Genomic DNA, 16,916 nt, shown 5'->3' with positions numbered 1-16,916 from the left:
TAGGAAATATATTGAGGGACTTCTGCAATAATTGAAAAATTCAAGAATTTCTATAGGGAGGTGTTGAGTTATTAGGACTCTCTTGATTATGGAATGAAAAGGCCTAAGAGGAATATAATCCAAATTTATAAAGTTGTGAAAGATACTATATTATGAACATGGACCTTTTTAGTAAATTCTAAAATATGTACTCTTTGACCCATCAATAATTCTTTTGGGCATTTATCACAGTGTTATTTTGCATATGTCAGAAATGATACATGTACATTGCAGCATCATTTGTAAACAACCTAAATAGGATAGACTGGTTAGATAAATTAAGGTATAGCTACACCATAGAATACTATGCAGCTATTAAAAAGACTAAGGCCAACTTCTGCCTCCAGACACGATAGTAACTGGTAACCAAACTTGCCCTCCAGCTGAAAACAACTATAAAATGAGACAGAATATATGAGGCAACTGTTTTCGGGCATTGAGCAAACAGGGAATGTAAACCGGTGATCCTTGCAAGAAGGAAACACCTTCTTGCAACGAAGGTGAGCTCCTCCCTACTTGGCTTTCTCCCCGGGGGCACTCTTCCTGCTGCACAGCAGAGGTAGAGCAAAGCGGAGCAGAGGTCTTAGTTCTTCTGCCTGTGTCCGGGCTGAATGCGTGTGGCAGGGTTCCTGAGAAGCTGCTGCTGAGTGGGGTACGCGGCCTCAGATGTCTGTGGGGCCTGCTGCAGTTTTGGCTGAGGTGCAAGTTGAGAGAGTGTGAGGTCTAGCGGAGACCCTTTCCTGCCAGGCTGAAAGAGGAGTGGTGAGCCCAGTGACCATGCCGGGCTAGAGCGCTCCAGCTCTAGCTCAGACAAAGGGGAGATCTTGCCCAGCATCTCAGGCGAGACACCAGGGAGGCCAGGCCTTAGGCATCAGGACCACATCTGAAATAAAGGGCATGCCCGAAAACTAAATTTAAAACTGAAGTAGATTTGCTCTAACAAAGAATAAAACCAAGGCTGGCAAGATCAAAAGGAGTAAAACTGCACCCTGAACTCTAGTTAGTAGCACCGCTTTTTGCGGGGGTGTGGGTTAGTGATTCTGAAACCGTTTGCGTGCTCTAGACTTGAACAAAAATATATTGAGTGTAACGTGAGCCAGATTTTTTACTGTGGGGGAAGAGAGTTATAAATGTAAGAAGAGGGAGGGCTGGAATGCATTTGGTGCTGTTAGATTGAATTAGAGTTATCAATATGAACTCATGGTTTTTAATATCTTTATCTTCATTTCTACATATTGATAGATACAGCTTTCTATTTATATCTGCTTTCTTAGTTCTGCCTGCTGAGATTTCTATTTATACCTTATTTCTTAGTTCTGTTAGCTGTCACAGCAGTAGCAATGAGCAAACAGTTTCCAGATCTTGGTTTCTAAATACCACTCTCTATTAAGAGGAATCAGAGCTTCTTGGGGAGAAAAGACCTATTCCAGGGCTGGAGCAGGGAAAGTACATCTTGGAACATCTTGTAATTCTAGAAGTAAGGAAGTATTCAAAATGATGGACACATATCAGAAGGACACAGAGGCCAGCTTTAAGGGGCTCTTACTAGCCAAATCTGGAACAATATGAGTCAAAATAAATAATGATAGCTTTGAATTATAATCCACTGAGTAAAATAATCTGAGTTCACACTGATACGAACAAGTATCTGAATAAGTAGATAAGTGGAGAAAAAGAGAAGATTCTTCCTTAAAGTAACAAATTAACAAATTAAACATTAGTTCATTAATTAAACATTAATTAGTAAACCATAGGAAGAATAATGGGTTGGAAAATCATTGAAGGATGCTAAAATTAGTGGGTGATGGACTTCCCTGGTGGCACAGTGGTTGAAAATCCGCCCACCAATGCAGGAGACACGGGTTCAAGCCCTGGTCCGGGAAGATCCCACATGCCGCGGAGCAACTAAGCCCATGCACCACAACTGCTGAAGCCCACGTGCCTAGAGCCCATGCTCCGCAACACACAAGAGAAGCCACCGCAATGAGAAGCCCGCATACTGCAAAGAAGAGTAGCCCCCGGTCTCCGCGACTAGAGAAAGCCCTCTCACAGCAACAAAGACCTTACGCAGCCAAAAATAAATAAATTAATTAATTAAAAAAAATAAAATTAGTGGGTGACAGTTTATTGAGGAAGAGGATATTTATATAGTTTACAGTATCTCCCGACAAAATACTAATTAATTACAAAGTGGAAAAATACTAACTTTACAAGGCAAAAACTACCTAAGCCAAGTGATCAAAGTTAATCTCACCAGTACTGGGACAGATATCAAGCGTACCCTGATATGATGCACTGATAAGGGCACAACATAATTTTTGTGGTGTTCTTGTCAAAAGTGTATATCCTGAATCTGATGGCAAGGAAACAACAGGAAAAAAACAAACTCATTAAAAAAGAGATCAGATTTGTGATTACCAGAGGCAGTGGTGGGGGAAGGGGGATTTGGATGGAGGTCATCAGAAGGTACAAGCCTCCAGATGTAAGGTAAATAAGTACTAGGGGTGTATAACTATAATTGACACTGCTGTACGTTGTATATAAAAGCTGTTAAGAGAGTAAACTCTTAAGAGTTCTCATCATGAGGAAAAATATTTTTTTCCCTATTTCATTACTGGATCTCTATGAGATGGTGGATGTTCACTAAACTTACTGTGGTCATCATTTGATGTGTGTAAGTCAAATCATTATGCTGTACACCTTAAACTTACACAGTGCTGTATGTCAATTATATCTCAATAAAAATGGAAGAAAAAAATCCAGAGAAAAAAGTGATTTGACACACATATTTGCTTAAACACATGGGAGGATACTCAAGAAAATGAGTATCCTCTCTCCTATGTGCTTAAACAAATATGTTAACTATGCCTCTAGGAAGGGAAACCAGGTGGCCAAGGGCTGGAAGGAAATTTGGTAAATACTCTTGTAATACTAGAATTCTGCGTCATATACATGTATTACCATTAGAAAAGATAATTTAACAACAAATGCAATAATTGGGAGGCAGTACCATCTCTTTCCAGAAAAAGGTATTCCTCGCAAAGCAAACCTCCAGTTAACTGTAGTTGATTTTGGTTAAATCAATGAGAGAGCTTGGGTTGAGGAAAGAAAGTTATTGCTACTTAAGGTGACGCAATAACTGTTGGCCTTTTGGACATTATGGAGAGCAAACCATTAGTATGCTCTTTGTTGTCACCTCCAGAGACCTGACACTGGCCTAGGTGACTGTGGACTTTGTTCTTTCTTTTGTCCTAATGAGGATTTCTTGAAACAATGGATTATTGTTATAAAATATAAATACTTTTTTTTTAAATGGGTAGATTTACTAGTTAAATTTTTAACTTCCTCCCTTTGATAGTTTATCTTAAAATAGATGAGTCAGATGACGATTAGGTACAAGCTTTGACATTTTAAATGATGTGGTAATGTTTATAGAGGGTGTGGTTCACTAGAAATGTATGAAAGCAAATTCCAGGTTGACACTGTACAACATTGACACCAATAATCAAACACCTTTTATTATTGTGGTATTAGGGTTTGGTGGCGCAGGGTTAAGGAAGTAAGGAGGGAAATTCAGTGTTGGTTTTCAGAGTTTCCAATAAGAATGCATTCATGGGCTTTTTGTAGATTGTTAGTCTTTTTTTCTGTTTTCTTGAAATTTGGAAGAAAATGTAGAGTGTACCCTGAGCCACACAGTTGTAATTGGGACATCCCTGCTTCTAGTGTTTCATAATTATTAGGGCTTGGAAATGCCACCTTGCTGTAAGGTTTTGCTGTCCTTTAAACCACGCGTTCATCCTGCCCTCTCATCACTTCTCTTTAGCGGGTCTCAGGCTGATAATAGCCAAGTGTTGCTTTAATGTAGCCATCAACTCTAAATTTATGATTTTTGAGCATCTACTCTGCTTAAGATGTCCTTTTCCTTTTCTGACAAAATATGTAAAGGCTCAAGTCCTGTGGCACCTTCTCAGTTAAGTGTCATGTTCTCATTCCTCTGGCTCTGCCCTCTGCCCCTCCCCCCCACCCAGCCCATGCCACCCCTAATCAATTGTTGCTTCACCATGATCCTATAATAACATTTTTTCTGGTCCTTGTCATATTAAACATTAGTGACCCTGTAAACCTTCAGTGAGTTCATGGATCAATTGTGTATTAACTCCCTCTACTGCCTCCCTCCCATTTTCTCCTCCACCCACACCATTCCAGCTTTGATCCCACCACTTCACTGAAACAAATCTTGTTGCCAAGCCAACGTTTGATCCTCGGGCCTAGGGCTGGCTTCTTGGGCAAATACCTGTATCTTTGCGTAGGTCTCATACTTGGTTTAATGCTCTGCTATCATGGTCTTGAAATTCTTAATGATTTCCCACAAGGGCCTCCACATTTACACTGGACCCCCCAAATTATGTAGCTGGTCGTGTTCAGGCCTGATCTTAACCAGATCTCTTCAAAGCACTTCACACAGCCCGTCAGCCTCTTGGAACACATCCTGAATTCCTGGACACCAGTCTCCTTGCCCCCTCCCCCTCCATTTATGGCTCCTTCCTGTCTCTCCCTTCTCTCCAGGTTAAGTATCTGCACCCTCTTCTTTATCTAGACTCACTGCCTGAGTGATCCCATCCAGTTTCCAGTCTTTAATGTATTATCTACACTGTTGCTGCTGACAGTAACACAAATTAAAACGACAGTAATAATAGCTACATTTGAGCGTTTTCTATGTGCCACGCATGTCTTCTGAGTATTATTTCACTTAATACTTTAAATGCCTTAATTTCATTAAATCTCTCTAAGATTTACCTGGGTGCGCACGCCAAAAGCTGGGCACCTTTGTTTCTTTTCTTTCTTTCCCCTTCACATCTAATGTGTTTGCAAGCCTTGTGGACTCCCGTCTTTATGATATATCTTGGTTTTGACTGCTTCTACTATTTCCATAGCCTTCAGCCTAGTCCAAACCACCACCTTCTGGCCGGATTATTACAATAGCCTCCTGAGTGATTTCCTTCTTCCTGCTGTGCATACTCCACACAACAGCCAGAGTGAGATTTTTTGTTCGTTTCGTCTAAACATTTTATTAAAGTGTAAGATATGTACCACAATTGGACAGCTTGCAGAATTTCCACAACTGTGACATGCCCATTTTGCCAACATCCAGAGTGAGAAGCCCTCTTGTGCTCCCTTCTAGCCACTGTCCTCCCTCCCTACCACCCACATGATCTCTATGCTGACTTCTAACTCCATAGATTAGTTTTGCTGCTTCTTGAACTTCGTATAAATGAAATTTAATTACACGTTAGGTGCACGGTATGAATATACCACAGCTTTTGTATCCGTTTTACTTTGATGGACAGTTGGGTTTCTAGTTTTGGTCTTCTTTGAATAGTACTTCCACAACATTATTGTACATGTCTTCTGCTAAACATGCATAAGAATTTCTGTAGGTATATACCTAGGCGTCAAATTCTGAGTCAGATGGTAAGTGTACATTCAGCTTCAACAGATTTCAAAACAATTTTCCAAGGGTGCTTAAAACGACCACCATTATTTGAGAGCTCCACTTGTTACACATACTCACCAAGATTTGGTACTATTTATCTCTTTTATTGTAGCCATTCTAATGAGAGTGTAGTGATATCTTATTGTGGTTTTAATTTGCACTTTCCTAGTGACTAATGGATTTGAGCACCTTTTCATATGTTTATCGGCCATTTGCATAGCCTCCTTTATGAAGTGCCTGTTTAAGCCCTTTGCCTATGTATTTGCCTGTCGTATTTTACTGCCTTTCCTTATTGATTTGTAGGATTCTTTATATATTCTTTATTATATGTTGGATAAATGTATTGTAAATATCTTTTTCGTCTCTGTGGCTTGCGTTTTCACTTGCTTGGCGGTATCTTTCAATGAGCAAAATTTCTTAATTTTAGTGTAGTACAAATTATCATTCTTTTCTTTTAGTAATTTTAGTAATTTAGTCATTTTCCGGTATTATCTAAGCAATCGTTGCCTACCCCAATGGCCATGAAGATATTCCCCTAAGTTCTCTCCTAAAAGCTTATTGTTTTACCGATCACATTTAGATCCGCAATCCATGCGGAATTACTTTTGTGTACAGTATAGTGTAGAAGTCAAGGTACATTTTTTTTCCTTGTGAATACCCAGTGGACCCAACATCATTTTTGCAAAGATCATCCTTTTCTCACTGTCAGAGCGGCAGTTTTCTTAAATCAGATCACAAGGTCCTCCTGCTTATAATCCTTCAGTGGCTGAGAACTAAATACACACCTCTCACCATGGCTCCTTGCTGGCATCAGCTTCTCTCTGGGCTTCCATCCCTTGTTCTCTTTTTCTCCCCTCCCCTGTGGACATGCTGGTCTCCTTGCTGTTCCTCAGGTTGACAAGTGCATGGCTGTCTCAGGCCCTCACATGTGGAGCCCTCCTGCCCAGAGTGCTCTTTCTTCACGTCTTAGCCTGGATCACTCCTCATTTCACTCAAGTCTCTGCTCGCATGTCCCTTCCTTGGAAAGGACCACTAACTACCCCATATAACATTAAGAATATGGTCAAAAGGTTTAAGCTTCCACTTATAAGTACTAGGGATGTAACGTACAACATGATTAATATAATTCACACTGCTGTCTGTTATATGTGAAAGTTAAGAGAGTAAATCCTAAGAGTTCTCATCACAAGGAGAACAAATTTTTTTTTCTTTTTCTTTAATGAGAAATATGAAATGATGAATATTCACTAAACCTATAGTGGTAATCATTTCATGATGTATATCTCAAACCTGGAAGAAAAAGAAATAATATATAAAAGTCCTCTGAACATGTATGATATTATAGTCTAATGAAGCATCTCCTGCTCTGTTGTGATTCCCTGAGGGCGCGAGGTTGTGTCTTACTCCCTTTGTAGCTCTTGTTTGTAGCATACCTTAGAACTCAGAGTCCCCAATATAATGTACATGATAATTCATTGTTTTCCCTAGTTTGTCCACATTAGCCCCAGATAATTCAAACCCTGATTTATTTAATAATTTGATGAGCTGTAATGGAATGTCAACTTTTTTACTTTTAAAAAAAGGGGGTAGTACACAGCTTATAAACTCACTTTAACTATTTTACATGGAAACATTGCATAGGCCAAGTCCAAATGAATTTTATCTATGGCTAAGGAACTTAGAAGGTTTTCAGTGACTTTATATTTCTCTTCTAACAGTAATACTAATTGTATTTCAAGTTTATAAAGTTTTTTTTTTTCTAAACATTCTACAGTCTAGACTTAGTGATTCTCATTGACCTGGTTCCTCTCACTGGGGCTATTTTGGGGCTACATGAATATATAAAATTTGGTTTTAGGGCAAGAGTTAGATCTATCTTTCATTTGTTTATTTCTTCATTCCTTGTTTAAGGCATTTATTTCCACTGTTGATTTCATTTGTTTTCCTTTTCTTAAAGCCTTAAGTTAATGTCTGAAACACATGACTCTTTTATTAATTGTAGAATGTCATAACAGAGCAAAAAGTGTGTTTTAAGATTACCTTATCTAGCTATAAAAGACATTACTGGTCAATTAACAAAACTGGAAAGCAGTAGATTAAAGTACTGTCACTGGTAAATTTTCTGAAATTGATTATAGTGCTATTGGTATGTAAAAGAATATCTTTATTCTTAGAAAAATACACTTAAGTATTTAGGAATAAAGGTGCCATGATGATGAATTTACTTACCCCAGAATCGCTTAGGAAGAAAAAATTGTGTGTTTGTATGTGTGCCCACACATACAATGCTTGTGTACAGAAAAAGAGTGCGCACAGGAGCAAATTATAAACCAAATGGGGCAAAATAGTAACAACAGGTGGATCTGGTAAAGGGTATATTACTGTTCTTTATACTATTTTTATGACTGTTCTATAACTGTGAAGTTATCTCTGCATAAACAGTTTAAAAAAATCATTCTCATCCAGCCCTCTCAGGAAAAGCATTCAGTCCTTATGACACAAAGATTAAGTTACTTTCGCAGTCAACCTGAGAGAGACAGAACTGACTCCTACTCCTGTGTCTCTGTTGTATTGTGCTGCCTTCTTCTAGTAAACAGTCATTGAGTTCTAACCAAATACAGGGGCCAATAATCCTGCTCTGTGGCTACATAGGACACAGCCAAGCTTGCATATTAGTGATGTGGCTTTGGGTTTCTTTTACAAATGTTTTTGCCATTGCTTGGTCTGTCTCACAACCTCCAGGCCCCTCTGTTACCTGGACGTCTTGTTCTTAGATATGCTGCCCATTGTAATGAGACATGCCTACATTCGTGTTTTAACACACAGTGGTTTTGTTCTTCTATTTCTTAATAGCTACCGGTTCTTGGGATACGTTTCTCATGCTGTGGAGTTTCAAGCCGCAAGCTAGAGCTTTCAGATATGTGGGTCACAAGGACATTGTAACCAGCGTGCAGTTTTCTCCACTTGGAAACTTACTGGCATCTGCTTCACGAGACAGGACCGTTAGACTCTGGATTCCTGATAAGTAAGAGAAACGAACACCTGTTATGCTCTGGATTTAGAAATGTGAAAGAATACTGGAGGCGGGCTGTTCCCTGTGCGATTCTTGGAATGCCCACACCCCTAGTTACCTGCACATCTTTAGTCTGAGTCACAAACAAGGTGTACTGCCCTTGTCGTAAAGTCAGACTATTTCATTACCATTTTTTCCTCATCTTTAACTCATAATTGTGTCTTCTGTTTGAAAACTATTTCTAACCATGGAAATATGCTTAATATGTCCTAAGGTTTTCTTGGGGTGGGGGCGGGGGCGCTGGTTAGGAAGGGTGATGGTTATCAATCCCTTTATAAATCTGATGTAAGCTTTAGATCGTCTCCCCAGAGAGATATACATCAGCCTGTCTAATCAAGATTTTACAGTTTATTAACCTACTACCACCCATCGCGGATCCTTGAGGGGACTTTGAATCTCTATTAAAAACCCCAGGGCTAGCTATTCTTTGATGCATATCATTCATTTGGGCTCCAGAATTTTCTTGTTAAAGAGAATTTCTGACAAATGTATAAACCTCATTGCATTTGTGCACAGTCCTATCCTGTCATAGCAAACCTCTCTATAAGAGGTTTTTTAAATCCTAGCTGATAGCCCATCTATTTTAAGCAATTATTGAGCCTTGATTATTTTAAAAGTTCTTAAACTCTTAATTATAAAGAATTTCAAGCATACATGAAAATAGAATGGGTGACGTGACAACTCCCTCCCCACATAACCATCCCCCATATCCAGCAGTTATCAGTGTTCTGTCAGTCTTGTTTCATCTGTTCCCCCGTTGCCACACACCTTTTTTTTTTCTTTTCTGGAATACGTATTACTAGAACAAATCTCACACATCATATCACTTCCTTCATAAATACTTAGGATAATAAGAAACGAGTGTTTTCCTTCACTCTGTTGTGGCAGGATTTGATTTGTGGTACGTGCCTGAAGAGGCTCAGGCACTCGCAAATGAATGAAAGTTCCAGGGGCATTTCCCTGCCAGTGGGCACTTTTTTCCTGCCACTACCCAAAGGATCTCCATACTGAGAAATCTGAACATTATCCCGAGGTAGCAAACACTGCTGAGGAGAAGTGACATATTATGATACTGCAGATTGCAATGTAGAGGGAATTGTAAGGACAAGAGGCTGATTTGGGGTCCAAAAGTGAAAGCATTTTTTAAAATCCTTCACTTTAGGAATTTAGGACTAGTGGTTTGTTATTCTCAGCACAGCCTGTCTCCCATCGCTAATTCAGGGAAATCTCAGTAAACTGCACGAGGGTAGATGAGGTGAAAGCACACTGAATCATTAACTTGTACTGGCTCATCTAAGTACAACAATTAGGCTTGTGTAGACACGTCTAGTTCCTCTTCCTAAATCAGATCACAGTGGTGCCAGGGCAATAGTGGGTCATGGCAAGGAGAAGGAAACTAACCAGTTACCTATTGCTGCATAACAGTCCTCAAACCTTAGTAGCTTAATACAATAACTATCATTTCTCACAATTTTCTGGGTTCCTGGATGACTCCTCTGCCCCACTGATGTTGGCTCTTACTCACGCAGCTTCATTAAGCTGGCAGCTGGGCTGGCAGGTCCAATGCCTCCCTCATACACCTGTGGCCTTAGTGCCGGCTATTGGCTGGGGCACCGTGGTCCTCCAGCACTATAAGGACCTCCTTACAGCATGGCAGCTGGATTCTAGGATGGTAAAAGCCAGAGCTGCTAGACTTTTTAAAGGCTGGTCCTGAAACTTGCACAGTATGTATCCCTTCTGCCACATTCTGTTGGTCAAAGTAAGTCACAGCACCAGCCGAGATTCAAAGGGAGGAGAAATGGATGGATTCCACCTCCCATGGGGAGGAGTGGCGTGTGTGCACAGGGATGAGGGGAATTGTGGGCAGCCGGATGAGCAAACACCAGAACTGGTGGCGGGAAGGCTAAGAAAGCATAGTAGGAGCGAGTTCGGAGGCAGGTCTGGCCTGGCGTTCATCACAGTCGGCAGTCAAGAGAATTTGGGCGGAAAGGGCAGGTGAACGTGTGGGAGGTGGAAAGTCCGTGTGAAGGCAATGTGAGGAACTAGAAACCAGTTAAGCACCAGCACAACAAACACTAGGCACTCTTATCTCGGTTTCCTAGATGCTTCCTGTTGAGACCGGACCTGGATCTGGCTGTTGGGCCAGCCTGTAGCCGAGAGGAGCGGCTTTTAGAAAGAATGCAAGCAGGAAAGCCTCCTGCAGTATGGAGTGCAGAAGAAAGTTCAGGGCAGACTTTGATGATACCAGCTGTCTCTTGGCTTCCTGGCCATAGCAGATGCCAAGTCTTTTCTTTGTTTTCTCTAGGCTTTATACCTAAAATCAGGCCATACTGTACTCCTGACTTCTACTCAAAGAACTTTCCCTTGAAACCTCACTGACCTAGTAGTCCCTGAATGCTCCCTCCTATTTTGTTTTTAAATATTGATTTTAATTATTCTTGGTATGTCATATATCAGGTGATGGAGATTTATGACAAAGTCACCTCTGCCTTCTACAGGCCACTGGAAGGGAAAGCCAGGATGGATCTAAGAACCATTAAGTATTGACTCTTCCCAGCAGAATTCAGCAAAATGTACTGAGTTCTTTTTCCATGCCTGACATTGTGCTAGATGCTGGTCTTTTAGAGATGAATAATCAACTTTCCTGCCCTCAAAAAATTACTGCCTAATAGGAGAGAAACAGGACTATTTTAAAACAAAAATTACTGTATAATGTAATAAGCAAAATAGCTATAATAAAAAGGGAACAATTAAGCCTGTCTGGGTTGGTCAAGGGGGCTTTGCTGGTAGGGGAAAGTAGTCAGGCTAAGAAAGCTGTAAGTACAAAGCCAGAGGTGTGTTTGAAGCAGTGAGACTGTTGTAAGAGTACAAAGGTCAGTGCAGTGGCAGGATGTCTCGCCAGAGAGCTTGGGCGTTGTACTTTTTCTTGGAGAGCAGCCCATGACACGTTTACACTGGGATTTACACGCTTAGAATTATACATTTAGCAAGGCTGTAAGCACAGTATGTAGGTGACTGGAGGGAGATGAAAGATTAGAGCAGGAAGACCAGTTAAGAGGCTTTTGCAGTAATCTAGGTGAAGGATATTGAGGGTATGTATATCTACCTTAATGCAAGCATAGCTGGGATGGAAAGAAGAGGAGGGATTCAAAAGATATTTAGGAGGTGATAGCAGTCTCACTATCACATTAAATAGGTTGCTGACCTATCGGATGTTGGGGAGGAGCTGAGTGTAACTTCCAGGCTTCTGCAAATTCTGCTGCCTGATCTTCTTCAAACACTTGTGGTGATTTTTCCCATAAGGCATCACCTGTATAAATATGATTTTCTGAATGGAAAAATTGCTAAGTCTAAATGTAGTATAAAGTGAAAGTACCTTGGGAACTTGGAAACACTGACACAAAGTAGCATTTCCCAAATGTCACCATTTAACTCCAGCGCTGTCTACTAGCCTACCCCTAATTATGTCAGCATTTTTCCTGCTGCTTCTCCTTAAATGCCACACATTATTTTCTCCACCTTTTTTTTCCTATTCTCTTTTTCCCACCCTAGCCAAGAAAAAAAAAGTATCTGAAATTTCAAGGTGTTGAGAACTGAAGGATCAATGTGTTATTACCATTTATCTTTTGTTTTGCTTATGAATGTAAGATTGGGCTCAGGGCTGAGCAAGGCCTTAGGTATACCTCAGGATCTCAGTTCGCATTGCTGGTGGGTGAAAGCGGGAAAGTCAGATCACCCAGGGACATTCTGCATAGAGGCAAGTGACATAGGGAACATCTCCTCCTTCCCAAGCCAGACTGCCAGTCCACACAATTTCCACGTGAGCCCAGTTTGAAAACCCTACCTTAGAGCTCTTCATTTAATGAATCTTAGGTTTTCTAGCTTGCAGTTCATTTAAACTGTATGTTGCTCTTTCTAGAGGAACAACAGGAACTTGTTCAAAATATTATTCCGTAGCTTCCAATTAAAGCAAAGTCAGCAAATGCATTTCAGGGTGGGGACCACTAGGCTCTCACTTGTTTAGTGTCAGCTGTGACTTTAACAAAACCAGCTTGGAACAGTGTCAGTGAAGAGTACAGTACAACACAGCCTTTTCACACTTCTGTCAGTTTTTACAACAAACTATTTTATATGTTTCAAAGTCTGTATACTGATAATTAAATCAAATGTTATAAATATTAAACTGTTTGTCTCCAGGAGAGGGAAATCCTCTGAATTTAAAGCTCACACAGCTCCAGTTAGAAGTGTGGACTTTTCAGCCGATGGCCAGTTTCTTGCTACAGCTTCTGAAGACAAATCTATCAAAGTATGGAACATGTATCGCCAGCGCTTCTTATATTCTCTGTACCGACACACACACTGGGTTCGCTGTGCCAAGTAAGTGCAAAGTTTCACAGTAAGGTTTCCACATTTTTTTTTCCTGCTATAGTCCATGTTTTACCCCCCCGACTCCCAGAAAAGGAGATTGAGGGCAAATTCATTCATTCATTTGTTCATTCATTCAGCAAATATGTATTGTGTGCTTGCTATGTGCCAGGAACAATAGTAAACAAAACGGTCAGAAACCGCTGCTCTCATGAAGCTTATATTCTGGGGAGGGGAGACAGACAATAAACAAATGGGAAACTGGATATGGTAAGTCAGATGGTGGTAAGTGCTACGGGGAGAAACAGAGCTAGATGGGAAGGGGGGCTGCCAGTTTAAACAGGGTGTTCAGCGACTGCTCCCAGAGAGGGTGGCCTTTGAGCAGAGGGAGGGCAGGGAGTGAGGGTTGAAGATGTTTGGGAAAGGAAGGTCCGCGTGGAGGAAGCAGGAGTGAAGGCCCTCAGGCGGGAGCTGGGTCGCTGTGTGAGGACAAGAAGACAGGGGCGGCCAAGAGTGCGGCGAAGCCGGGGAACAGCCCTGACGGGCACGCTGAGTAGATGCGCCGTTGGAGCATGTTCATCTCTCTGACTTACAGTTTAACGGGACCCCTCTGACCACTGTGTGGCGAGTAGACTGTCAGAAGTCAGGGCAGAGCCCGGAGGTGCAGGCTGTTGCAGTGGTTCTCATCCCGGTTTGGTCCAGGGTAGTGGCCGTGGAGATTTTGAGAAGCGGTTGGATTTTTAGATAATCTATACAGTTGACCCTTGAACAACACAGGTTTGGGCTGCAGGGGTCCACTCATACGTGCATTTTTTTCAGTAGTGTCGATAAATACTAGTGTACTTCACAAACCGAGGTTGGTTGAATCCACAGATGTGGAAGCGTGAATACGGAGGAACCTTGGATTCCAAGGGCAAACTAAGTCACACACGGATTTTTGACTCTGTGGAGTGTTGGTGCCCCTAACCCCCGTGTTGCTCAAGGGTCAACTGTAGTTTGAAGTTACAACCAAAAGTACTTGCTGTCGTGTTGGATGTGACGAGAAAGAGAGAAACCAAGAATGACTCCATAATCTTTGGCAACAGTCTGTTGGGACAAGTGCTATTGTGTTATTAAGGTCTGCTAATAGCCGCGGAGCCCTCTATTCCTAAGACACAGTGCTATAGTACTTAAAATACATATCTCCTTTCCCCATCGGAACTGGCCAGGGAGGGAAGGGCTGTTGTTCTAAATTCCCCATTTTACAGATGAGGAAACTAAGTTTCAGAATTAGAGTTAGAGCTCATCTAGCTGAAAGTGACAGAAACCCATTCTTTTTCACTTCTCAAGGTGGTTTTGTTGCCTGTTTGATAACCTTGGAGTTGGAAGGAGAGACCAGAACGAGGGACTCCAATGCTGTTAGCTCTCTCTAGGCCTCTCTAACATGCCAGCTTTACTCGCTGAGAAACCCTAAGCTTTGACAGGAAACTCTAAGCTTTGAGAGGAAAAGCTTCTCTCAGCTCCAGTTAGAAAAGTACCCAGGGGTGACTCTGGCCCAGCTAGGACCCTGTACCCATCCCTTCACCAGGCAGTGAGACACTGTGATTGTTCAAATTTATCCAGGCAGCCAACTGAGACAAGCTACCCTGGCTGGGGAGGAGGGGTCATACCAACCATGTTTTCTGGTGATGCAGAGAGAGGAGAGTTCTCACAAGAAGGGGGCGGGTACAGAGGTAATCGGTGGGGGAAGCTGTGAGCCCTGTGGTCACCTGGATTTGTGCACACCATATGGCATAACGTGCCAGGTGTCCACAGCCAGGATGTGGTGGAGTGAGCATATGAGCCCAGCTCTCTGTCTTGCCTTACAGTCCAAACTCTTAACCCTTGTTATGCTCTCTGGGGGGCATTATTGCCCAGGAGGTGTTGATTATAATTTATGGTAATGAGTCTAAGCAGACTAAAAAAGGATAGAAGATCATACTTTTAGTCAATAGTTTTTCTTTTTTTTTTCCTTCTAAAGGGCTTAGCTACTCTTGGCTCTGGCCATCTTAGTGTTATTTTCCATATATGCCATATGTCTGTGTGGTTACAAATACATAGATTCAAATCCCAGCCCCACCACTTACTAGCTATATGACCTTTGGGGAAATTATCTGATTTCTCATGCCTCAGTTTTCTTATCTGTAAAATTAGGATGATAACAGTAACCTGCCACCTAGGTTGTCATGGTATTTAAATGAGTAAATTTAAAAGCCCACATACTAATCAGTAGATAAATCTTAGCCATCATCCCCATCACCATCATTGGACATCTCATTCTTATTTAATTTTTACATGTATTATGTAAGTTGAATTGATAATTTTTCCCCACCTAAGGAGGTGGCACGATTTGTATTTATTTATGAAATGATGTTGTAAATAAGAGGAGGCAGAGCTCTATTATCTAGTGGTTGGGGCCTGGAGAGCAGAGGTATAGGTGGCAGGGCCGGGTACTAGGAAGGGTCATTTAGCTCCCACTATGTACCAACTCTGGATATGTTCAGTAAAGAGACTGATTTCTGTTACTTTCATCAGGGAGCTCAACATAAGCAAAAGCACTGAATATTGATTTAACTAATCAAGACAGAATGTGTCCTCTATATTCTGACTAATAATAAGAGCTGTTATTTATCCACTGTGACCTATGTATCTCTGTTTCCTTTCATAAAGAATTTAAAGTGGTTTATAATAACTGACATACCTATGTATACATCAGTCACTGGAGGGAATGGAGAGACAGTTCTATCTAGAACCACGTAACCTGGGTTAGTGCAGTTTTGGCATGAGGTGTAGCCTGAGTTTCCTGCAGCCCAGGTATTAATGGAATGATGGAGGCTGACATATTTCCATTTTCTAATAACAAGAAGGAATCCAATCAAATTGTTCAGATAAGAGAAAATTTTTCCTGGAGTAGATTCTAGGAAATACTTTATTCCTTGCCCTTGTATTGAATTATCTATGTATAATATAAATGTTAAAAAGGAAAAAAGGTAACACTAATGTAAGATAGAACTTATGAAAGGTTGAAAGATCACCAATGTGAAATTTTCGTCATCAAAACATTCCTTTAATAAGCATAGCCCCCGATACGATCCACACATCTGTGCTGGGTGTTAAGTATGGAGAGATGAAAGACACCATCTTAGCCTCAAGGAGCTTTTATAATTCAAGGGAAAAAATATATAAATAATTATAAAAGGGTGTGTCCTATGGGAAAATGATATACATGACGAGGGAGTGTGCGAGTGGAGCATTGAACTAGGCTTGTGTGAGGAAAAGTCAAAAGAGACATTGTGAGCCCCTAACTGAGGGGGGCGGGGAGAGGAGAAGAGGAGGGAGTGGCGAATCATCAGACGGGAAGCGGGTGGCAGACCTTCCAGAGGGAATCAGTGGGAGTGAGCACCGTGGCTGAGAGAGTGTGGTGCTCTGTCAACTGTTCAGCTGTGGCCATGCTCAGGAAATAAGGTGGGGTGAGGTGTAGGAGGAGATGGGAAGGCTCAGGGTTCAGGGTCCTGGATGATGTGAAAAGACTTTGGACTTCATCCTGCAGGTGATACGGAGGCACCAGAGAGCTTGGAATCTGGAAGAAGCGTGATCTGAGCTCTTCTTTATTAATTGGTCTATTCTACTGGCATGACTTTGTGTTTAGAGGGTTGGCATGAGATAGTCCAAGATTCACGTGCCCACATATAGCACCTTGTTACCCTCGGGCATGTTTCGGTTCACGGCTCTCTGCCTCTGTGGAAAGTGAGGGTGATGAGGCTCCTCAAAGTGGACTGTTGCGAGGGTGAGAAATGTAAGTTTACAGCGTTTGGGACTGAGTGATGCCACAGGACTGCCGTGCCTCCAGCTGAGCACCGTCTGCTAGGGTGAAACTCGGGAAGTGGGGGGAGCCTTTGAAAATGTTGTTTTTCCTTAAATCAAGAG

The 16,916-nt window shown here is 41.5% G+C and overlaps 1 protein-coding gene across 5 annotated transcripts in view; it reads left to right on the top strand.

Moving 5' to 3' along the window:
* POC1B (POC1 centriolar protein B) overlaps positions 1 to 16,916 on the top strand; it is a 108,828-nt gene that overhangs the window by 12,966 nt on the left and 78,946 nt on the right. For 4 of the 5 annotated variants that reach the window (XM_033415487.2, XM_033415488.2, XM_004285112.3 and 1 more), the window contains 2 exons: positions 8,387 to 8,558; positions 12,804 to 12,983. In XM_033415487.2, the coding sequence (XP_033271378.1) occupies positions 8,387 to 8,558; positions 12,804 to 12,983 (352 nt within the window). Of the gene's footprint in view, positions 1 to 596; positions 692 to 8,386; positions 8,559 to 12,803; positions 12,984 to 16,916 lie in introns of those variants that run through there. The other variant, XM_033415489.2, reaches the window with a different exon arrangement.

Source organism: Orcinus orca, chromosome 11 (assembly GCF_937001465.1).
Source record: "Orcinus orca chromosome 11, mOrcOrc1.1, whole genome shotgun sequence".
NCBI lineage: Eukaryota > Metazoa > Chordata > Mammalia > Artiodactyla > Delphinidae > Orcinus > Orcinus orca.
Note: the sequence above shows the minus strand (reverse complement) of the source record. Positions and strands in the feature narration are given on the sequence as shown.